The 24,957-nt window shown below is 41.1% G+C and overlaps 1 protein-coding gene across 4 annotated transcripts in view; it reads right to left on the reverse strand.

The window, feature by feature from the left end:
* PHF8 (PHD finger protein 8) overlaps positions 1-24,957 on the reverse strand; it is a 103,657-nt gene that overhangs the window by 44,644 nt on the left and 34,056 nt on the right. For 3 of the 4 annotated variants that reach the window (XM_028482543.2, XM_007118893.3, XM_028482544.1), the window contains exons 9-18: positions 16,158-16,245; positions 15,682-15,788; positions 14,348-14,439; positions 10,915-11,004; positions 8,923-9,225; positions 8,056-8,159; positions 3,598-3,776; positions 3,220-3,305; positions 2,573-2,706; positions 1,658-1,971 (exon numbers count right to left, since the gene is read on the reverse strand). In XM_028482543.2, the coding sequence (XP_028338344.1) occupies positions 1,658-1,971; positions 2,573-2,706; positions 3,220-3,305; positions 3,598-3,776; positions 8,056-8,159; positions 8,923-9,225; positions 10,915-11,004; positions 14,348-14,439; positions 15,682-15,788; positions 16,158-16,245 (1,497 nt within the window). The remainder of the gene's footprint in view (positions 1-1,657; positions 1,972-2,572; positions 2,707-3,219; positions 3,306-3,597; positions 3,777-8,055; positions 8,160-8,922; positions 9,226-10,914; positions 11,005-14,347; positions 14,440-15,681; positions 15,789-16,157; positions 16,246-24,957) is intronic. The other variant, XM_007118894.3, reaches the window with a different exon arrangement.

A 24,957-nucleotide genomic window follows, 5' to 3' on the forward strand; every position in this document is an offset into this window, starting at 1 on the left:
TCTTCTTACACAAAACATAAAATACAAAAAAAATGATAAAGACGACTATGTAAAAACTGAAATCTGCTACATGCTAAAAGATACCATAAGTAAAATTAAAATACAAGCAACAGACTAAGAGAAAATATTTTCAACACTTGCAGAATATATAAAAAACACTCCAACAGGGCTTCCCTGGTGGCGCAGTGGTTGAGAGTCTGCCTGCCGATGCAGGGGACACGGGTTCGTGCCCCGGTCCGGGAAGATCTCACATGCCGCGGAGCGGCTGGGCCCGTGAGCCATGGCCGCTGAGCCTGCGTGTCCGGAGCCTGTGCTCCACAACGGGAGAGGCCACAACAGTGAGAGGCCCGTGTACCGCAAAACAACAACAACAACACTCCAACAAATCTAGAATACATAAAGAACTCCTACAAATCAATAAGAAAAACTAACATCCTGAAAATGAGTGAAAAACTGAATAGATAATTCATGGGAAAGGAATAAGGAAGAGCAAATAAACATAAAACAAACTGCAACACCATTTTTTGCCATCAGATACGCAAAAATTAAAAAGGCTGATAACATTCACTGTTGGTAAGGCTGTGGGAAAACAGGTATATCTCATACACTGCTCACATACTGACCTTTTTGGAAGGAATTCGGCACTATCAACATTTATGTTGTACATACCTTCAACTCAGCAGGTCTAGCTACCTCACAGAAATGTTAACGGGCACATGGGCACAAAAGGTTATTTACAAGAATTTTCAAAACACTAAAAATTAGAAACAACCTAAATGATAATCAGTAGGAAATAGTTAAACATATGATGGTACACCTATGCTACAGACTACTATGCAGCAGGTAGATCTCAATGCATTGATGAAGTGTATTTCTAGGTACTGATGTTGAAAGATAGCCAAGTAAGTTGTAGAACCACACACACTAAACGAAACTATACCTCTATCTATTTATGTCTACATATGGGTGTAAACACAAGAAAATAAAAGGTATACATCAAACTGATAACAAAGGTTACCTTTGGATAACCTTTCTCAGAGGGGGAAGAGTGTTAGTCAAAGGGAATTTCTGCTTTCTCTGTCTTGTTCTAATTTTGGTCAATGAGGATTAATTTTTAAAATAATATTAAAACAAAAACCTACATTAAAGTCAGCTGCACTATACACAAAAGTGCTTTATACATTGTAGTACTCAACAAAGTTTACTTTACAAAAAAGGAGTCATCTATTAAATGTGTAAAGCCCACCGAAAAGTCATCATAAACCTTTGCAAGGGATGAACTGAATGACACATAACACAAATGATACAGGTAATGGAAGTAAAATAGGCACGAGGGAAAAAAGAGTCATCAGCAGTGAAGATTGGACAATGCTAAAAATGGTTAATAGCTAATTATAATAGCTACCATTTTTTGAGGGCCTCCCATGAACAAGACACTGTGCCAGGTGCTCTGAGCAAGCATCATCTCTAATTCTTACATCAACCTGTGAGATATCCCCATTTTACAGATTAAGAAAATATGGCACAAAGAAACCAAGTATCAGGCTTAAGGCCAGGCCCTTGCTCACTACAGGCTGTCCTGGATTGGATTTGGGATTGAGACTGGGGCTAGGGGGGAGCCCTCCTGGCCTGGACTCAAGTGCTCAGCTGCCCTTACTATACTCTGCATCCTTGAAGCATGCTCCCAAGCTGTCCTGTTCATCCAGACTGGCGTTCTCCTCCTCCTCCTCGCTCTCGGTTCTCCAGTATGCTGGCCGCTTGATGGGCCGCTTCCCTGGGGTGCGCTGGGAAGCAGGACTGCTAGACACTGTGCCCAGCCCACTGCTGGAACTCCCACTGCTTCGGTCCTGCCCCCCGGTCCACCAGGCCTGCAGGCTGGAGGTAGCTGGCGAGGACGATGAGGACTGCAGGTTGGCCATGCACAGCATGCCCTGGATGGCCTCCTGAGTGCTGGGAGAGGCAGGGGCCTCGCTGCAAGGGACAGAGGAGAAATGCTGAGGGAGTTTCTCTAGTTGTCAGAGGAAATCAGTCATCAGAAGAGTCAGGGAGGAGGGACAACAGCTGCCGGGGTCAGGGTGGGAGGAAGGAGGAGAGAACCATCCCAGGTGAAAAACCAGAAACCAAACTAAAGATCAAAATAGTATCAAAGACTATCTTCATAAAAAGGCCAGTCCTTCTTGACTCAAGTCTCTCCATAGACAGCAGGCAAGATGGCAAAAAGAGGGGTGCACCCCCCTTCCTGTTCACCAATGCTGTATTCTTTCCTTTTCCTTTTTTCTTAAAGCAAGGCCCAGAAAAGGCCCAGTTCTCCTTCCATGCCTCTTCTAACTTCCAAAAACCCCCAAACTTATTACCCTTGAAGTCCGTATATCCTCTCTCAGTCAGATCTTAAGTACCTCGGGACAGATTTCATGTCTACTTTATTCTTTCAGCCCAAATTCCCTGGCTAATTTTTTTCCCTTTAAATGACCCAATTAATATCTACTGATTGGCTGACCTAGCCCTTTGGGTGGCAGGTGGGGGTGTGTGTTGTCTGAACACCTAGAAAGGGGAGATCAAAGCCAGTACTCACGTGAGGGCAGCATAGTCAGGTCCCCCCACCTGCCTGCTGGCCTTGAGCAGATCAAGAATTCCACCAGCTCCACTCCCATTTCCAAGCTTGCCTTCGACCCCTTCTACCACGTCCTCATCTGTTGTATAGTCCTCCTGTTGGAGAAAAAGGATATCACCTCAGCTGCCCGGGGTTGGTCTGGTAAGGCCCCAATACAGGGTTGACAGTCTCACTCCTGATACTAATATCTTCTGAGCACCAAGTATCTACCAAGTACTAAGCAGAATATTTGTTCTTTCATCTTAATCTCCACAGCATCTTTGTGAGGCAAGTCTAACTCCCATTTTACAGATAAGGAAACTAAGGCTCAGTGAAGTTAAATAATTTGTGTAAAGTCACAATCAGATATTCCAAATCAGATACTCTTTCTGCTACATCACACTGCCTTTTATTATACTCTATATTAAAGAATTTTAAAAATATTTCAACTAAAGTATAATCTTCCATTTTATATGTTCAGGAGCACTTAGCCCACAATCTTTCACTTTATAAATATTTTAGAAATGGAATGCATAGGATGTCTCCCCCACCCTCAACTAGAATGACAATCTGTATTCTGTCTATGTAACCAGAATGAGCAGAAGATTAGAAACAGGGCAGGCCCCTACCTCAATGTCAAACTCAACTTCTCCTGGTTCACGAACTCGGTTGGGGTCAGAGCAAGGCTTCGCACGGGGCAACTTTCGGGGAAATTCTAGAAAGCAATGGAATGCACTTATCATGAAGCTAAGATTAGCATCTGAGCCAAACACCCAGGGGAAAGAGAATAAGACTAATTTTCCTGAAAGTAATGACCACAGACGAGTAATTTAGAGAGGTTAGGAATTAGCTTATAAATAAATCTCTAGAACAAAGGATACATGGACGCCTACAGAGCTGGTAAATCAGAATGTCAACAAGCTCAGGCCTAAGGTCTTGAGTCTATCAAGCGGACCAAAAACAAACTGAAATGGGCAGGGAAGGAAAGAAAAAGAACAAGTACACACTTGGTCTTATTATCAGGGTTGCCTTCTCCTTTCCCAGTCTCTCGTCAATCTGCAGTTCATCATCTGAATCCAAGTCAAATTCATCCTCCATCACCTGTTCTACCACCAGCCTAGCCTTGTCTACCTTCTTCGTGATCTTGGCTCGCCGAGACTTGGATAAGCTCTTTACCCTCTTGGTACTGGAGAGAGAGTGAAGGAGAACATAAAAACAGTCACACTCGATGGCAATTCTACCCAAATTGATCTACAGATTCAATGCAATCCTATCTAAATCCATCTAGTTTTGTAGAGATTAATAAGCTGATACTAAAATGTATATGGGTATACAAAGGACTTAACATGGCCAAAACAATTTCAAAAAAGAACAAAGTTGGAGGACTTATACTACTCAATTTCAAAATTTACTATAAAGCTACAGTAATCAAGGTAGTGTGATATTGCCATAAGGATAGACATACACATCAATGGAACAGACCTGTGAGTCTAGAACTAAACCGTTAAATTTATAGTCAATTGATTTCTGACAAAGGTGCTTATTAGGCAATTCAGTGGAGAAAGAATAGTCTTTTCAACAAATGATGCTGAGATAAGTGGATATCACATGCAAACAAATGAATGTGGACTCTTACCTCATATCATACACAAAAATTAACTAAAAATGGATCATAGATCTAAATGTAAAAGCTAAAACTATAAAACTTCTAGAAGAAAATATAGGAAAATATCTTTGTGGCCTGAGATTAGGTAAAATTCAAAACATTTGTGCTTCAAAAGACACCATTAAGAAAATGAAAAGACAAGCCACAGACTAGGAGAAAATATTTGTAAATCATTTATCTAGAAAAGGATTTGTATCCAGAATATTTAAATAACTCTTAGAATGCAACAAAAGACAAACAAAACCAATTAAAAAATAAGCAAAAGATCTGAATAGACATTTCTCTAATGATGATATATAAATGGCTCAAAATCATTAGTCATTAGGGAAATGCAAATCAAAACCACAATAAGATACCACTTTACATCCATCAGAATGGCTATAATCAAAAAGAGAGACAATAACAAGCATTAGCCAATACATGGAGAAACTCATAATTGCTGGTAGGAGTGTAAAATGGTACATGCTTTGGGATAAATTTTGGCAATTTCTTTTTTTTTATTTTGTGGTACGCGGGCCTCTCACTGTTGTGGCCCCCCCGGCTGCGGAGCACAGGCTCCGGACGCGCAGGCCCAGCGGCCACGGCTCATGGGCCCAGCTGCTCCATGGCACGTGGGACCGGGGCATGAACCTGCATCCCCTGCATCGGCAGGCGGACCCTCAACCACTGTGCCACCAGGGAAGCCCCATTGGCAATTTCTTAAAAAGCTAAACAGAGTTACCATATGACCCAAAATTTTACTCCTAAGTGAGAAACAAAAACATGTCCACACAAAAACTAGTACTCAAATGCTCATAGCACCATTATTCATAACAGCCAAAAAGCATAATCAATCCAAATGACCATCAACTAGTGAATGGATAAACTAAATGTGGTATATCCACACAATGGAATACTATTCAGCAATAAAAAGGAACAAATTAATGATACTTCTACATCATGGATGAACTTCAAAAACATTGTTAAGTGAAAGAAGCCAGACGCAAGAGACTAAATATGTATGATTCCATTTATATGAAGTGTGTCTAAAAAGGCAAATCCATAGAGATAGAAAGTAGATTAGTGGTTGCTTGGGCCTGGGGAAGAGAACCAGGACTGACTGTAAGTGGATATGAGGGATTTATTTGGTGTGATAGAAATGTTCCAAAATTATATCGTGGTGATGGCAGCGTATTCTTTAAATTTACTAGAAGTCATTTAATTGTACACTTAAAACGGGTTAATTGTATGGTATGTAAATTATACCTCAAAAAAGCTGTTAAAATATATAAAGGAAGTAGAAAGAACTCAAAAGTGGCTTAAATAATCCTGTTACACATGGTAAACAATATTAACCAGTACAGACTGCTCAAATAAGCCTTATAGTTAAGAGAAACAAGGTTTTGGTAAACCAGTACACTTGACACATTCAGCAAATAGTCATTTGGTGAACTGGATTTTAGTGAATTAGCTGTTTTCTACCTCATAGGGTTGCTGGGAGGATTAATGAGCTAATGTAGAGACTGACACATGGCAAGTGGCCCAATGGTAGCTAATCTTATAGTTCTCTGGGCCTCACTTTCCCACATTAGTAAAATGGGGATAACAACACTTACCCTCAGGGTTGTTGTGGGGACTAAATAAAATAATGTATGTAAATGGCTAAGATAAGAGTCTGACACAGAGCAGGTGCTCAATAAATGGTAGCTATTTCACCTCGATCTTTTATTAACTTCTAATAATGAAAAATCTCAAACACATACAAAATATTAAAAACTCCCATGTACCTATGACCCAGCTAAGTTTTAGCAATTATCAACACACAGCCAATCTTGTTTCATCTACACCTCAGTCCCCACAAAACATGGCATTATTCTGGAGGAAAGACCAGACATAATATCATATCGTCTATAAATATTTCTATACCTTGACTCCTTAGGTTCACTTAGCAAGCAGTCTCTGGCAGGTGCAAGAAGGTAATAGAAGCAGCACAAGAAAGACTGGTGAGGAAGGGAAAAATGTCTCATTGTGTCCTCAATAGCCATTATAGGCTGGACCCTTAGGACTCTCAATTTTCTCTTCCCCAGCAGACCAACCATGGGTTCTAGACAAAGGCAATGCTCAAAAGTCTCTTTAATCTTATTCTTCAGTAACTATGTTCTCAAATAACAAGGATAGCTCTGCTGCTTTCAGAATCTGCCCTGCCCTCACACTCCCTTTTCCCTTATTTCCCAGCCAGGTAGACCTACTACACTCACCCTTGGGATCTGAAAACAGTCTTTTCCACAAAAAGGCTGTTAAGGTATCCTCGTCGCTTATGTTCCTACACTGTTCATACTCTGTACTTAACTCTTGACTGCTCCTGTCTGGTGTTCTGAGTGTTGAGATGGTAACTTTTACTGTCTTCCTTTGCCTTCCTACATGTTTGAGGGTTTCTGATGACCTCCTTAGCTTCTGGCCATACCCACAACCATCATCATCACCACCACCACCATCACCTTTCATCTTCAACTTCATCATCATATTCATAAGAGCGACCATTTATTAAGCATTTACTATGTGCCAGAACCTGTGACAGGCACTTTACATGCATTACTTCATTTAGTCCTCCAACAACCCTAAGATAAGTTTTATCTATAGAATAGATAAAATGCGGACAGAGAGGTGCAGATATGTTAATTAGCTTGCCAAGGTCACATAACGAATAAGTGACAGAGCAGGGATTCAAATTCGGGATTGTCTGATTCCCAAGCTGGAGCTTTTTGCCAAGATGTGATTTTATTTTATTCTTTTAGAAAACATTCTGTTAAAAATTATTTTAAGAAAAGTAATATGTGCTCACTGTATAAAATTCAAATGCTTTTGAAGTGAAAATTTCCTCTCTTGCCTCCCCTATTCTACTTTCCAGAGGTAACTACTGTTACAAGTTTGGTGTGACAAGTATAAAATATGTGACAAATATATTTATTTGCATGAATGTGTATAAACATCTCTGGAAGGAAATCGTTGACATTGGTTTTCCATGCGGAGGGGAAATGGGGAACAGAGAGGAGTGGGAGCAAAATTTTTCACTATGTATTCTTTCACACTTTTTGAATTTTAAACCACATAAATTAAATTTTAAACCTCTTCAAAAAGGTTCAAGGAAAAGGTCTGTATGTTGTTTTACACAAACACATATGTGCATACGTGCTTTTTTTAAAAAATTAAAATGAACTATTCCTATATATTATCTTGCAACCTGATTTTTTCATTTAAAATATATCTTGGAAATCTTTTCACGTCAATAGATAGTAAACTCATTCTTTTTAAGTTACACAGTATTCTATTCCATAGATGTACCATAATTTATTTATCCAAGCTTTATTGATGAATGTTTCCAACTGCTTACTATTACAAACAGTGATACAGTGACTACTAAATATTTTTCTTTACACACCTGTGCAAATATTTCTGCAAAATAAGTTCCTAAAAACTGAATTGCAAAAGGTATATAAAAAACTAATGCTCTTAACCAGTATGCTGTACTACCTCCTATTCCCGCCAACAGTTCTGATCCACTGACTTGCTGAAATTTCTAGAACTTATATAAGATTTTTCTCAGGATTGCCAATTAGTTCCAGACCTCTCCCCCTTCCCACCCCCAACACTACCATGGTTCTCTGTACTACGGAATGTTATCTGATAATATCTGGTTATTTCCCCAAGCACAGTCCCTCCCTCACCCATGTCCCAGCCCCAGGTCCCAATTCCATGCCTTGTCTTAGTGGCTTATTGCCACCAACAATCCCAGCATCTCTACTTCTTCTCCCCACCTCACCTGCCATTGGACATCAACAGGGCCAGTGGGCCCTCATTCCCATCAAGGTCCAAGTCTGGCGAGTCATCATCTGAGTCATTCAAGCAGGTACCAGTGATGTTGAACTGTAGGAGGAGGAGGCTCAGTTGTCACCTATCTGGAACTCCCATGTGAATCAGAATGACCAGTTCCCTCTGGTTTCACTGGTTGAGTTCACTGTCAAAACCACCTGAACCAAGGCCTTCTGCTATGCTGTTCCCCCACCCCCAACCCAAATGATCACAGGAGCAGAAGGCTGAGAATATATGGCTGGCTCAGGGGAAACCTATCAATCTTGCAAAACATGTTCCCTAAAAAGAGGTGGAGTATCTTCACATGCCTATGGAGGGCACCACAATCTTGAAGCAAGGTGGAGCCCTGGAGGAGGGCTTTTCTCAAGAACCTGTTCAAGACTCCAACCTGCCACTCGTATACCATGCTCTCAAATGGCATTCCCATCCCAGCATTTCAAGATTCATCTCAAGTGTCACATTTACTGAGAAGAGCTCCTGACCATCGCCCCTACCCAGATAGAATCATCCCCTCCCATGTCTCAGGGTCCCCCACACACCCTTGATCGTGGCATCCACAACACTTCATTGCACTCATTTCTTTTTATGCCTATCTTTCTCACTAGCCTGTCAGCCTCTTGAGGGTTATGTCCACAGCACCTATCACAGTGCCCAGCATAGACAAGATCTCAATAAATGCCTGTTAAATGAGTGGGACTGGTAGCCAAACACCAGGGGCCCTAAGGGAGGTGGGAGGACAGGAGAGCCTATCCTTTTTATACGCTGCTCTTACAAGGGACCCAAAAGGGTTGGGCTGAACCCAAGGGCCAGCACCCACCTTTGCTTTCTGGGAACAGCCTGTCTTCAGTGCCTGATGACTGTATGTGTCCATGAGATTATAGCTCAATTGGCCAGCAGGCCCCAAGGCTGAGCTCTCCTTGCCCTTTCGCTCTGCCTTCTTGAAGAATTCCTTGGGCTTCAGGCCTTTCTTCTTTGAACCACTTTTGGAGGGCAGTGACAGCCTGGACATGGATACTGAAGTGGAATGGGCTGGCCTGGTTAAGGGAATGGAGCCGGCTGGGAAGATCCTCTGCAGCCCAAAGATATTGCTTGTCTTCCCAACGTTCTGTTGGAAGATATCCTACAAGAGTGTTAGTACATGAGGGGGTTAGAGCTTACTCAAGGGTTCACTCTGCACTAAGAGCAGAGGTCTGTTCATGGCACTGGCAGTACTGCCATGAAGGGGCTTAAAGATGCTCCACATATGCACTTATGCACACCCTAGTTTTGGCACAATAAGTCATCAAGAATTTACTGGGTGGCATTTCTTTACCTAGCCATTGACGAGTAAGGAGAAGACGAGCAGAGGAAAAGCTCAGCACTACTGTCAAAACCGGAGAGAAAAAGACTCCAAGAGCAGCTGACATGAGACAGAAAATAACTGAGTACTAAAATGTGTGGTTCCAACTCTAAGGACCACAGGATTTGAGAGCAGGAGAGAGGTTCTAGTCCTAATTCTGCTACTAGCCTCCCACCTTCATCTTATTCATAGCAGTTATGCTTTGATTGGTTGTATATATTGAGCTTCCACATTAAGATTTCATTTGAAAAAAAGGATTTCATTGCTTCAAAACATTTGAAAGCCAATGAAAACGATATGATCCATCTCTTAAGTCCTCTTCCAACCAGCCCAAAGTTCTGTGTATATAAAACTGGTTTAAGTGGGAAGAGCCAGAGAAAAGGTAGGCCTAAAACCTTGAAGGATTCTGACAGATGGAAGTGGTGGAAAATGAGGTAGGAGGTGGACAATGTAAGCTATGGTGTAGGCAGTGAAACATGCTGCAAGAGGTGAGGCTAGAACCCCAACTTCCCAGTAGTTCACTCTGACCACCCTTCAGCACAGATTTAGTGCCTATATCCTGGGCACTAAATGGAACCTTACAGCTTCTGAGCTAAAGGAAAGTTGAAACTTCCTCAAGTCCAATTCTCCTCTGGTGCCTTTGCTACTTCACCAGCCCACACTGAGTTCTCTCTTTGCTGCAGTCTATTAATAACAATGGCTCACATTTATTGAGTACTTACTCTGCCAGGCACTGTGCGAGGGGCTCTATATACATTAGCTCTTAATCATAACAAAACTCTGAAAAGGTGGTGTTATCCCCACTTTACAGATAAGGATACTGAGGCTCTGAAAGGCTTGCAAATGACAGAGCAGGAACCAGAACCAAGTTTCTCTGAGTCTCTTACCACTGCACCTTACTGTCTCGTGGTATATGCCACCTGTTGAAACATGGCTTTGTAATCATCTTCAACCTGGGAGAACTGTCATTTTGTAGAATGTAGAGACTGAGTCAAAATATTAATAACAACAACTACTACTACTATGACCTCTGCCACCCACGACCACCATGACCCACCAGCAGAATTTACTGAGCACCTGTGTGCCAAGCCCTATACTTAGTGCTCAACCTGTATTATCTTACTCAATCCTCTTAATAATCCCTCAGTAGTTATTAGTTATCCCCACTTTAGACATGAGGAAACTGAGGCTCAGACAGGTTAACTTTGCCCAGGTTCCTCTACTAGATTGTGAGTTCTTTGTGGGCAGGCACTGTATTATTTATGTATCCTAAGCACCTAGCCCAACATGTGGCACACTTGAGGCACATAATAATTATCTGAATGAATGAATAAATGAATGAATGAATAGGGTCCTTGGTGGGGTCTTCCCAATCCTTCCCCTGAGCTCTCATGCCAACTGCAAAAGCCTGACCTGCCACTTGAGCCTTGAGCCCTTCCCAAACGCCTCCCCTGCTCCCATGCTTCTTACTTCCACCAGGCGAATCTCCCTAGCCAGATCTTTAATGAGCTGTACAGTTCGCACTGTCTCCGGGATCTCATCCTCGTGGTCTGGCAGAGCCTGTCAAACAAAAGGCATGAGGATGAATGGATAAAGAAGATGTGGCACATATATACAATGGAATATTACTCAGCCATAAAAAGAAATGAAACTGAGTTACCTGTAGTGAGGTGGATGGACCTGGAGTCTGTCATACAGAGTGAAGTTAAGTCAGAAGGAGAAAAACAAATACCGTATACTAACACATATATATGGAATCTAAGAAAAAAAAATGTCATGAAGAGACTAGGGGGAGGATGGGAATAAAACACAGATCTACTAGAGCATGGACTTGAGGACATGGGGAGGGGGAAGGGTAAGCTGTGACAAAGTGAGAGAGTAGCATGGACATATATACACTACCAAACGTAGGGTGGATAGCTAGTGGGAAGCAGCCGCATGGCACAGGGAGATCAGCTAGGTGGTTTGTGACCACCTAGATGGGTGGGATAGGGAGGGTGGTTTGTGACCACCTAGAGGGGTGGGATAGGGAGGGTGGGAGACGCAAGAGGGAAGAGATATGGGAACATATGTGTATGTATAACTGATTCACTTTGTTGTAAAGCAGAAACTAACACAGCATTGTAAAGCAATTATACTCCAATAAAGATGTTAAAAAAAAAGGCATGAGGAATAGATCCACACATAAATGAACAACTGATTTTCAACAAAGTTACCAAGGCAATTCAATGGAGAAAGGGTAGTCTCTTCAACAAATGGTACTAGATTGATCAGATATCCATATGCAAAAAAAGAATTTCATTCCATAGCTTGCACCAGACACACACAGAGACTCAAAATGGATCACAGACCTAAATGTCAAATCTAAAACTATAAACCTTTTAGAAGGAAACAGAGGAGAAAATCGTTGGGACCTTGGGTTAGGCAAAGATTTCTTAGGACATAAAAAGTATGAACCATAGGGCTTCCCTGGTGGCGCAGTGGTTGAGAATCCGCCTGCCGATGCAGGGGACACGGGTTCGTGCCCCGGTCCGGGAAGATCCCATATGCCGCGGAGCGGCTGGGCCCGTGAGCCATGGCCGCTGAGCCTGCGTGTCCGGAGCCTGCGCTCCGCAATGGGAGAGGCCACAACAGTGAGAGGCCCTTGTACCGCCAAAAAAAAAAAAAAAAAAAAAAAAAAAAAAAGTATGAACCATAAAAGAAAAAACTGATAAATTAGACTTATTAAAAAATAAAAACTTCTCTTAGAAAAACACTGTTAAGACAAACCACTGACTGGGAGGAAATATTTGCAAAACATATATCTGATAAAATAAAGGACAGTGTCAAGAGATGTGAGGAACTTAGTTGTGGCTTGAACCACACCCCTCAGAAAGTCAAGAACCTCAGCAAGATCCCTGGGGACAACCCAGCCTTTCCACTTGTGAGGACAGAACTCAATGTTGAGCAGCTACAAGCCCACAGCTAGCCCAACAGCAACCGAGGGAGAGACCTGTTGATTCTCTCTCTTTTAATTCATTTGTAATCTTATTTATCAATGCATCTCTATGCAGACAGACAGCTCAAACTTTTCCTCTGTGACTTCTTCCACCAGTTTTGACTTGAATTTTGTATCCAGAGGACTGATAAAAGTTCCTCAGCATTTCCTCCTTGCTTCCCATGGTTTGATTCCTTTAACTCTTTTAATCCATCTGGAATTTATTTTGGTGGCTGGGCAGTGATGGGGGCTGAGAACCCATGTGACCCAGCTGGATAACCTTGACAGCTCCCTCCTCCCAGGCCAGGGGCTCCGGAAGCGTGAAGGAGCAACTGCTTCTCTTCACAAAAGAGAAGTTGCCTGCACTTCACAAAAGACTTCTCCCATGAGTGTGGGCTCCTCAATTCTGTGTCCTACTCTCTTCCAGCTCCCTTTGGTCACACTGTTTGGGGCCATCCCTTGGTCCCTGAGGCCATCCTGGCTCAGGACATGAGTGCTTAGGACCTACCCACCTCCCTCCATTTTGGTATTCCTGGGACAGAGTCACTCTGAAGTTCACTTTGTGGGAGGGTCAGGTGGGGATGCAGAGTCAGAGATGAAACCCAAGGTAGCCACACCTGAGGGATGTGGCAAAACAGAATCGAAGGCTAAGGCCCAGGTGCAGTTGAGTCCAGGGAGCAAAAGAAGACCCAAAACATGAAGTCCAAGGATACCTGGGGGGAATGCTGTCAACAGGAAATGGGGAGATTGTGCACATTTAAGCCTGCAGTGGCTGAAAAGTCTCCTCAGGCTACTGTATGCAGGGGGAGGAATCTACAGAGTATCAGAAGCATAAAAGAATATATTGATATTTCCTTTTTTTGCATTTCTTAAAATTGGTTTTTAAATAAATTCAACATTTTGAGTAGATAATCCATTCACGTAGTTCAAAAATCAAACAATATAAAAAGATATATATTGAAAAGCCTCAGTATATATCTGACCCTGCCATCAGCTCCCCTAGCCCACCCCAACAGGTAACCACTTTTATTAGTTTCTTCTGCATCCCTCCAGATTGTGTCTTCAGTCAAATACAAGCACATACAAATATAATTCTTCTTTTCCCCCCTTTTACACATAAGGTACCACACTATACACACAGCTCTACACTTTTACATGATAAATTCTGGAGATCTTTCCAAATCAGTACATAGAGAGCTTTCTTAATCTCTTTTTATAGCTGTTTAGTATTCAATTGGATAGATGGATATTGGTATATTCCTAAAAAGCCACTTTGGCAGTATGCATCAAGAGTCTTACATTTTTTCACATACTTTGATCTAGTGATCGCTCTTCTAAAAATCTATCTTGAAGAAACAATCAAGAGATGGGGAACAAAGACTGATGCAAACAGCTATTTACTGCATGATTTTCTAGAACTACCCCCCCGAATAAATAAATAAGCAACAATAAATAAGTGGTTAGGTAAGGATGGTACGTCCCTGCAAAAGAATATCATGTAACTATTAATGTTCGTGGAGAACTCTGGTGACACAGAAAAATTAAGAAAAGCCAACCAATTCAGATACAAAATTATATGTACAGGGTGAGAGCAATCATGTTTTAAAAATGAATATTAAAAAAACAAAAGAAAGTATACCCAAATGTTAATGTTTATTCCCTCTGAGCTAAAATTACAGGTGAAGTTTTTCCTTCTTTACACTCTTCTGTATTTTTCTAATTCTCTACAGTAAGCATGTATTACTTTTTATAATCAGAAAGAAAGGTTTAAAAATATAATCCAAAGAGTCCTAGCCCAGTCTTCTACTCTAATCCTAGGAGCCCACAAACCTCCCTAGTTTCCTCCACATCCCCAGAGGATCTTCCCAAAGCCAGTCCCTGCTGAGAGGAGACCTCTAAAATAGGTAGAGAAATAAGTATATTTACTTCTTTCCTTGTCCAGGCTCTAAAGGCCAAGTTCAGGGCTTTACCACCATGGACCAGGTAGGAGGCAGGGTGTCTCCTGTTTTCTCGCAAACCTAAAGAGGGAAAGAGGAAGGTAGAGTGTCAAATAAGCCATGCAGGGAAGTGAAGGACTTGTTATTTTTTTTCAGACAACCAGAGAAAATGCTCAAGGTTCTGAGCACAACTCCAGATCTCAGTTCTTATAATGGTGTTCATTTTATGACTACCTTGACATCTACTATCTCATTTAATCCTATACCGAACCGTATAAGCTAGATATCATTATCTTCATTTTACAGTTCAGGAAATGAGGCTCAGAGAGGCAAAGAGACAACCAAAGGCTACACCTGGTAAGTTCCAAGGCCAAGACTGAAACCTCATCTGTCTAAATCTGAGGCCTGTGCTCCTTTTACACTACTCTACCTCTTGGGTTTCAAAATATGAACACTCAGGAGGACGACTGCCACGTACACAGATCTGAAGAGCCATTAATGCCTTGTTCTGAGTTACTCCAGGAGGAGGTTATAACAAACATCCAGATTTAGGCTCAATAAAGAATTTTCTACTGAACTAAGCTGCTCAAAACAGAAAATAATAAGCAGTTAGTCATCCAGCCTCTGAATGAACACTTAAGTGGCGGTCTGTCTAGGTGGAAGAATAAGGGCTTGAGGTACTGCATAAGAGACTGTACTCATTGGCCTCTGAGGTTCTTTGTAACTCTTCCTGGCCAAGTCACCTTGAAGAATCTCAGGTCTGAGTAAGGGAGCCACTCTATTTCCAAGCAGACCAGGAAAGAGGAAACCCAGCAGGTTGGCTTCTACCTGGGCTCATACCCAGGAACCAAACCAATGATGGGTAGTCAGGACTGGGTCTTGTCCCCAGGGGAAGCATGTCCAGGGAACTCTGACACTATACCGATTGAGTTTCTTATTTTAATTGGCAGGAAATAGGAATAATTTCACTGTGATCCACTTTTCTCAGTCCCCTTTGCTAAATAAAAAAGTTAAAATCCATGCCCTACCCTACATTACGATTAGTAAAAAAGCCAATTTCAAAAGATCGCATCCCTTGATTCCATTTTTATAGCATTCTTGAAATGACAAAATTATAGAGATGAAAAAGAGATCAGTGGTTTCCTGAAGTTATGGATAGTTCAGGGGGAGAGAGTGGGTGAGGTTATAAAGGGGTAACACTACAGAGATCTTTGTGGTGATGTGTACTGTATCTTGATTTGAGGTGATGGTTATGTGCACATGTGCACACACACATGGTCAGGGCAGCAGGGCAAAAAGGGCAGTTGGCAAAGGGCTCCATACCTCGAAAGATGTCCAGGATATGCTTTCCCACATACCAACAGATGGTCTCAAAGTTGGGGAACTTGAAGAGGTCTGCTGTGCTCAACCGCTTCTCAATCTCATAGGCTCTGGAGGAAGTAGGCACAACAATAACAATGATAACAAGGACCCTGTTTACTGGGCACCTACTATGTATCAGGTATTGCTCTGGATGCTCTGTATCCATTATCTCTAATCCTCACAACTACCCTCTAAGACCTTACTCTATGGGTTAGAAAACTTGGGCTCAAAGGTTATGTGACTTGACAAAATTCACATAACTACTAAGTGAGGAAGAGGTATTCATCTTCAGGCTGAACATCATCAGAAACCAGTATCCATTCCTTTCTGATCATCTTGCCTCCCTTCTATGCTGCACTCCTCATAATAGCAGAGAACTCAAGGACTCTAGCAGATGGGAATGGCCAACTCGGGATCACCAGAGCTTCAGGACTCACTTGAGCTGCATTTCAATGTTAAGGCTGTGTAAGAAGTTCCCTCCAAAGGCAAGGCAGTCCACGGGGGTCAGCACAGCATGGATCCATCCTGCAGTGTAACAAGGCAAAATACATAGCTAGCAGAGGGCCTTTCTTCTTTGGACATCACCACTGCCCACTCAGCTCAAACACAACTCCTTAGACCAGCCAGCCTGGCAGTAATTCAGAACATTCTAGCTTCCTCCACTCTCCCAATGCCCATCCTAGCCAAGTCTGCCATCATTATAACCCTGAACTGGACCAACCTGTGGGGTTAATAAACTCCTTCTACTTCCCTTCTCTGCACTTCAAAATCTCTTCGTTGCTTCACCCATTCTCTCTCTTATTGCTGAGAAAGGCATCACCTCCTTGCCATGACTACCCCTTCTAACTCTGCGCTAGGTAAAACAAACAGCTTTTGTGTTAGACAGACCTGGGTTCAAATCTTGCCATTTTCTATAGCTAAATATCCACTTCACAGTTTGGTTGTGAATGATGTACCTAGTTGAAACTAAATTAGTTTCCTTGCCCTTGACCCTATACTCCCTTCTGGGACCTTCTGATTTTTCTTCTTACATCTCTCTCATATTCATCTCCCCTTCTTCATCCATCCATCCTACTAATGGCTTGGTTCAGATCCATCATTATCTCTCACCTACGCTATTTGCAGCAGCCTACAAACTGGCTCCTCTAACACCACTGGTTCTTTAAGGTGTGATCCAGGGAATCCTGGGGCTCCTTGAGACTCTTTCAGAGCATATGCATGGTCAAAACTATGTTCATGATAATACTAAGATGTTATTTGTCTTTTTAACCCTCAGTATACAGTGGAGTTTTTCAAGGGGTACATGACATGATATCACAACACACAGAAGCAGATTTGAGGACACAGAAGTTTTCTGCTAACCCAAATATTAAAAAGATTTGCAGAAATGTAAATCTTTTCAGTTTGAAAATAGCTATTTTTCATAAAAATTGTTACTTATGCTAACATGTAATGGGTTTATTCTTGTTTTTTCCTCAATGAACTAATAAATATTTTTAAATTCTCAGTTTTAATTTATAATATGGTAAATATTAATAAATATAAACCACATAAATAAAAGCTCTTTGGGGTCCTCAATAATATTTAAGGGTATAAAGAGGTCCAGAGTCCAAAGTGTTTGTAAACCACTGCTCCACACCAATCTCAACCTCTGAAGTGTATCCTCCACATCTCAACCCTAAGTGATATATGTGAAATGCAAATCTGCCCATGTCACCTTCTGCTTGAAACTCTTCAATGAAATGTACATCCACAGAAGAATAGATAAACTGCTGTATACTCATACAATGGAATACTAAAAAGCAAGTGAAATGAATGAACAATAGCCACATGTATCAACATGGATCTCACAATCATAATGTTCAGAGAAAAAAGTTGAGAAAAATACATATAATATGATTTCATTTATACAACATTCAAAAACATGTAAAACAATACTATATACTGCTTACTAAGGCATACCTGTGTAATAAAGGGATAAAAATGCATGAGAATGACTTCAGGACAACAGCTAGCTCTGAGAGGGCAAAATGGGAATGTAATTGAGGAGAGGTATATACAAGGCTTCAAATATGTTTGTAATATGTTATATTTTTAGTTGAGTTATAAACACATAAATGTTCATTATATTATTCTTTATATCTTTTGCTACATCTGAAATATTTCATTAGAAATTAAATAAACAAATAAATCTTCAATAGTCCCCAGTTGCCTCTGAAGTAAGTTCAGCCTGCCAACCTTTTCAGCTTCATCTGCTCCCAGCCCTTGGTCTTTAGGCTCCAGTATTCATAAACTGCTTCACATATCTTTGCTTTGCTTATGCCTTTCCCTTTATCTGAGAGGGCTTTCCTGCCTTTCTTTCCTTGGTCAGTCTCTATTTACTCTTCAGGTGTCACTCTTCTGAGAAGATTTTCACAAACCTCTGGCCAGACTAAGTGCTCTTCTCTGTGCTCCCAAAACTTCTGGTGAATACCTCTATTGAGTCAATTAGAACATTATACTGAAATGGCCTATCCATCTTCTATCTCTAGCACCTAGCCCAATGTTGGGGCAGACAGTAGACATGAAATGCTTGTGGAACTAAGTAGATTGCACCCAGTTTGTGAGAATTTTTACCAAGATGCAAATGAATCCAACTCAAATCTCTGGTAGACAAATTCAATTCACCAGTTACCAAGTGCCCAGTGTACAAAAAAAAAAAAAACCATGTGAGACCCAGCAAAGAATTCAAAGATGGGTGAATAAATGCATGGGAATAGAAAGAGAAAAGCAGATGGGTATGGGGGTAGGAGGAGGGGGGCATGACTTGCCTCATCATATATTAAACATTCTAAAAAACCAATGTAATCAAATCAATATGATATTGATATATGAATAGACAAACAGATCTCAGTAACAGAAAAGAAAATCCAGAATTATACAATATAATGTTAGACAAAGATGTTAGAATTACATGACATGAGTTTTAAAGGAGTCATCATAAAAATGCTTCAACGAACAATTACAAGCATGCTGGAAACAAACAAACAAAAGAAGTAGAAAAAAAGAGAAGCTATAAATAAGAAACAAGTACAAATTATAGAACTAAAAAATACTACATCTGAAATATATAATGAAACAATGGATTCAACAGAAGAATGGAGACAATGGAGAAAAGAATCAGAGAATTTGAAAACAGAACAATAGAAAGCACCCAATATGAACAAGAGAGAAGAAACAGACTGAGAGAAAAATAAACTCAGGAACCCAACAAGGACCTACTGTATAGCACAGGGAACTATATTCAATATCTTGTAATAAGCCTATAATAGAAAATAATCTGAAAAAAGATGGATACTATACATATAACTATCTTTTTGCTGTACACCTGAATCACTGTAAATCAACTATATGCCAGTAAAAATTTAAAAAGACAAAAAAAATAAAGAACCATGCAATGGGACAGAAAAAAAGCCCTCAGGAACCTGTGGGGCTACAGCAAAATGTGTTACATTCGTATAATCAAAGACCCAGAAGAAAGTTAGAGTGAGGGAATGAAAAAGTCTTTGAAGAAATAATACCTAAAAATTTCACTAATATGGCAAAAGACATAAGCCTACACATTCAAGAAGCTCAATGAACATATACAGTATAAACCCAAAGAAATCCACACCAAGACACATAGTCAAACTGCTGAAAAACTAAATAAAAAAGAAAAAATATTGGAAGTAGCAAGAAATGACACATACAGGGAAAAAAACAATTTAAAGGGTAGCCAAAATCTTATCAGAAACCACAGAAGCCAGAAGGAAGCAGCACAACATTCAAGTGCTGAAAGAAAATATCAACCCAGATTTCTATACCCAGCAAAAATATCCTTCATGAGTGAAAGGGAAATCAAGACATTTACAGATGAAGGAAAACTAAGAGAATCTGTTGCTAGCAGACCTACCCTGATACTCTAAACAGAGAGGAAATGATAAGAGAAGGAATCTTGGAACACCAGGAAGGAAGAACAATGGAAGAGGAAAAATACAGGTAAATATAATAGACTTTCCTGCTCTTGGGTATTCTAAATTATGTTTGACAGCTGAAACAAAAATTAAAACACTATGTGATGTGGCTCTCATGTATACAGAGGAAATATTTAAGACAAATACATTACATGTGGTAAGGGAAAAGAGATGTGAAGAGGTAAGGTTTCAACTCTTTCTTCAAACTGGTAAAATGTCAATACCAGTAGACTGTCCTAAGATAGATATATATGTATATATAAATATACACATATAGATATGTATATATATATACATATACATATACATATTTATCTATATATGTACATACACATAGACATATGTGTATATGTATATGTACATATACATCTATATATGTATACATATATACATAAAACTAGAGCAAACACTAAAAAAAATCTATATAAAACCTGAAGCTGAAAAATTCATATGGAAATTCAAGGGGCCCAGGAAGGCTGACACTTCCCAATTTCTAAACTTACTACAAGTGTACAATAACTGAGACAGTGTGATACTGTCATAAAGACAGACATACAGATCAGTGGAATAGAATTCAAAGTCCAGAAAAAAACCAATACATGGCCTATGGTCAACTGATTTTTAACAAAGGTGTCAAGATAATTCAATGGGGGAAAGAATGGTCTTTTCAAATTGTTCTGGGACATCTGGACATCCACATGCAAAAAAATGAAATTGGACCCATATCTCACACCATATACAAAAATTAACTTGAAATGGATGAAAGACATAAATGTAAGAACTAAAAAGAAAACTCAGAAGAAAACACAGGTGTTAATCTTCATGACCTTGAATTAGGCAATGGTTTCTTAGATATGACACCAAAAGCACAAGCAAAGAAAAAACAGATAAACTGGACTATTGGGCTTCACAGAACATCAAGAAAGTGAAAAGACAACCCCCAGAATGAGAGAAAGTATTTGCAAATCATACATCTGATAAAGGTCTAAACCAAAATATATAAAGAATTCTTACAACTCAACAATAGAAAGACAAATCACCTAATTAAAGAATGGGCAGGGACTTCCCTGGTGGCACAGGGGATAAGACTCCACACTCCCAATGCAGGGGGCCTGCGTTCGATCCCTGCTCAGGGAACTAGATGTCACATGCATGCCGCAACTAAGAGTTCACATGCCACAACTAAGGAGCTCATGTGCTGCAACTAAGGAGCCGGTGAGCTGCAACTAAGGAGCCTGCCTGCCTCAACTAAGACCTGGCACAATCAAATAAATAAATAAATAAAAAGAATGGGCAGAAGTTTTGAATAGATATTTCTTCACAAAAAGATATATAAACATCCAATAAGTGCATGGAAAGATGTTCAAAATCAATAGCCATTAGAGAAGCACAAATTAAAATCTCAATGAGCTACAACTTCACACCCACTAGGATGGCTATAATCATAAAGACAGGCAAAAACAAGTGTTGGGGAGGATGTGGAAAAATTGAGACCCTCATAAATCGCTGGTGGAAATGTAAAATGCAGCTGCTTTAGAAAACAGTCTGGCAATTCCTCAAGAAGTTAAACACAGAGTTACCATATATATGACTCAGCAATTCCTCTCCTAGGTAGATATACCCAAGAGAACTGAAAATATGTTAACACAATAACTTGTACATGAATGTTCACAGCAACACTATTCATAATAGGCAAAAAGTGAAAACAACCCAAATGTCTATAAAATGATGAATGGATAAACAAAATATGGTATATCCATACAATGGAATTATTATTCAGCCATTTAAAGAGTGAAGTACTGATAACATGGATGAACCTTGAAAATATTATGTTGGGTGAAAGAAGCCAGACATAAAAGACCACATATGGCATGATTCCATTTACATGAAATATTCAGAAAAGGCAAATTCATACACAGAGAAAAGTACAGAAGTGGTTGACAGGGGCTGGTGGGGGGAAGAAGGAATGGGGAGTGACTGCTAATAGGTACAGGGTTTCTTTTTGAAGTGATGAAAACTTTCTGGTATTAGATAGTGGTGATGTTTGCACAACTTCATGAATATTTTTTTAAAAACTGAATTGTACCCTTTAACATGGTAATTTTTATGGTATGTGCACTACATCTCAATTTTTTTAAAAGCACATTTAACAAAATGAAAACACAACATATCAAAATATGTGACACAGCTAAATCAGTGCTGAGGGGGGAATTTATAGCACTAAATGCTTATATTAAAAAAAAAGAAAAGGGCTTCCCTGGTGGCGCAGTAGTTAAGAATCCACCTGCCAATGCAGGGGACACAGGTTCAAGCCCTGGTCCAGGAAGATCCCACATACCGCAGAGCAACTAAGCCCATGCGCCACAACTATGGAGCCTGTACTCTAGAGCCCACAAGCCACAACGACTGGGCCCACGTGCTACAACTACTGAAGCCCGCACACCTAGAGCCCATGCTCCGCAACAAGAGAAGCCATCATGATGAGAAGCCTGTGTACCACAATGGAGTAGCCCCCACTCGCCACAACTAGAGAAAGTCCATCCACAGCAACGAAGACCCAATGCAGCCAAAAATAAATAAATAAAATAAATTAATTTTTTTTAAAAAGAAGAAGAGTCTGAAATCAATAATCTAAGCTCTTCTTTTTTTCTTCCCTCTGTTTCCTGGTGCGAGAGGAGAGGGGATTAAGCTCGCAGCTTAAAGGAGCTCCAGAGACGGGCGCGGAGCTGCCGAAGAGACAAGAGACTTTTTCTTGCCTCTGTTTCCTGGTGCACCAGGAGAGGGGATTAAGCTCGCCACTTAAAGGAGCTCCAGAGATGGGCGCAGAGCTGCCGAAGATACAAGAGACTTTTTCTTGCCTGTTTGTTTCCTGGTGCACGAGGAGACTACTGAAGCCCGCACACCTAGAGCCCATGCTCCGCAACAAGAGAAGCCATCATGATGAGAAGCCTGTGTACCACAATGGAGTAGCCCCCACTCGCCACAACTAGAGAAAGTCCATCCACAGCAACGAAGACCCAATGCAGCCAAAAATAAATAAATAAAATAAATTAATTTTTTTTAAAAAGAAGAAGAGTCTGAAATCAATAATCTAAGCTCTTCTTTTTTTCTTCCCTCTGTTTCCTGGTGCGAGAGGAGAGGGGATTAAGCTCGCAGCTTAAAGGAGCTCCAGAGACGGGCGCGGAGCTGCCGAAGAGACAAGAGACTTTTTCTTGCCTCTGTTTCCTGGTGCACCAGGAGAGGGGATTAAGCTCGCCACTTAAAGGAGCTCCAGAGATGGGCGCAGAGCTGCCGAAGATACAAGAGACTTTTTCTTGCCTGTTTGTTTCCTGGTGCACGAGGAGAGGGGATTAAACGTGCCGCTTAAAGGAGCTCCAGAAACAGGCGCGAGCCATGGCTATCAGCACGGACCCCAGAGATGGGAATGAGACGCTAAGACCGCTGCTGCAGCCACCAAGAAGCCTGTGTGCGTGCACAGGTCACTGTGCACACCGCCCCTCCCAGGAGCCTGTGCAGCCCACCACTGCCTGGGTCCCGTGATCCAGGGACAACTTCCCCAGGAGAACGCATGGCGCGCCTCAGGCTGGTGCAACGTCACGCTGGCTTCTGCCACCGCAGGCTCGGCCAGCATCCCGTGCCCTTCCCTCCCCCCGGCCTGAGTGAGCCAGAGCACCCAAATCAGCTGCTCCTTTAACCTCGTCCTGGCTGAGTGAAGAGCAGACGCCCTCAGGCGACCTACACGCAGAGGCGGGGCCAAATCCAAAGCTGAGCCCCAGGAGCTGTGTGAAGGAAGAAGAGAAAGGGAAATCTCTCCCAGCAGCCTCAGAGAAGCGGATTAAAGCTCCACAATCAATCTGATGTACCCTGCATCTGTGGAATACCTGAATAGATAACAAATCATCCCAAATTGAGGAGGTGGACTTTGGGAGCAAGATATATTATTTTTTCCCCTTTTTCTCTTTTTGTGAGTGTGTATGTGTATGCTTCTGTGTGAGACTTTGTTTGTATAGCTTTGCTTTCACCATTTGTCCTAGGGTTCTGACTGCCCCATTTTTTTTTGTTTGTTTTTTACTTTTTAAAATTTTCTTAAAAATTATTTTTTATTTTAATAACTTTGTTTTATGTTATCATACTTTATTTTATCTTCCTTCTTTCCCTTCCTTCCTCCCTTCCTTCCTTTCTATTTTTTCTACCTTTTATTCTGAGCCGTGTGGGTTACAGGCTCTTGGTGCTCCAGGCAGGCGTCAGGGCTGTACCTCTGAGGTGGGAGAACCAACTTCAGGACACTGGTCCAAAAGAGACCTCCCAGCTCCACGTAATATCAAACAGCGAAAATTTCCCAGAGATCTCCATCTGAACACCAAGACCCAGCTTCACTCAACGACCAGCAAGCTACAGTGCTGGACACCCTATGCCAAACAACTAGCAAGACAGGAACACAACCCCATCCATTAGCAGAGAGGCTGCCTAAAATCATAATAAGGCTACAGACACCCCAAAACACGCCACCAGACGTGGACCTGCCCACCAGAAAGACAAGATCCAGCCTCATCCACAAGAACACAGGCACTAGTCCCCTCAACCAGGAAACCTACTCAACCCACTAAACCAACCTTAGCCACTGGGGACAGACAACAAAAACAACGGGAAATATGAACCTGCAGGCTGTGAAAAGGAGACCCCAAACACAGTAAGATAAGCAAAATGAGAAGACAGAAAAACAAAAAGCAAATGAAGAAGCAAGGTAAAAACCCACTAGAACTAACAAATGAAGAGGAAATGGGCAGTCTACCTGAAATAGAATTCAGAATAATGATAGTAAGGATGATCCAAAATCTTGGAAATAGAACACAGAAAATGCAAGAAACATTTAACAAGGACCTAGAAGAACTAAAGAGGAAGCAAGCAACGATGAACAACACAATAAATGAAATGAAAAATACTCTAGATGGGATCAAGAGCAGAATAACTGAGGCAGAAGAATGGATAAGTGACCTGGAAGATAAAATAGTGGAAATAACTACCACAGAGCAGAATAAAGAAAAAAGAATGAAAAGAACTGAGGACAGTCTCAGAGACCTCTGGGACAACATTAAACGCACCAACATTCGAATTATAGGGGTCCCAGAAGAAGAAGAGAAAAAGAAAGGGACTGAGAAAATATTTGAAGAGATTATAGTTGAAAACTTCCCTAATATGGGAAAGGAAATAGTTAATCAAGTCCAGGAAGAACAGAGAGTCCCAT

Source organism: Physeter macrocephalus, chromosome 21 (genome assembly GCF_002837175.3).
Source record: "Physeter macrocephalus isolate SW-GA chromosome 21, ASM283717v5, whole genome shotgun sequence".
In the NCBI taxonomy this organism is placed as follows: Eukaryota; Metazoa; Chordata; class Mammalia; order Artiodactyla; family Physeteridae; genus Physeter; species Physeter macrocephalus.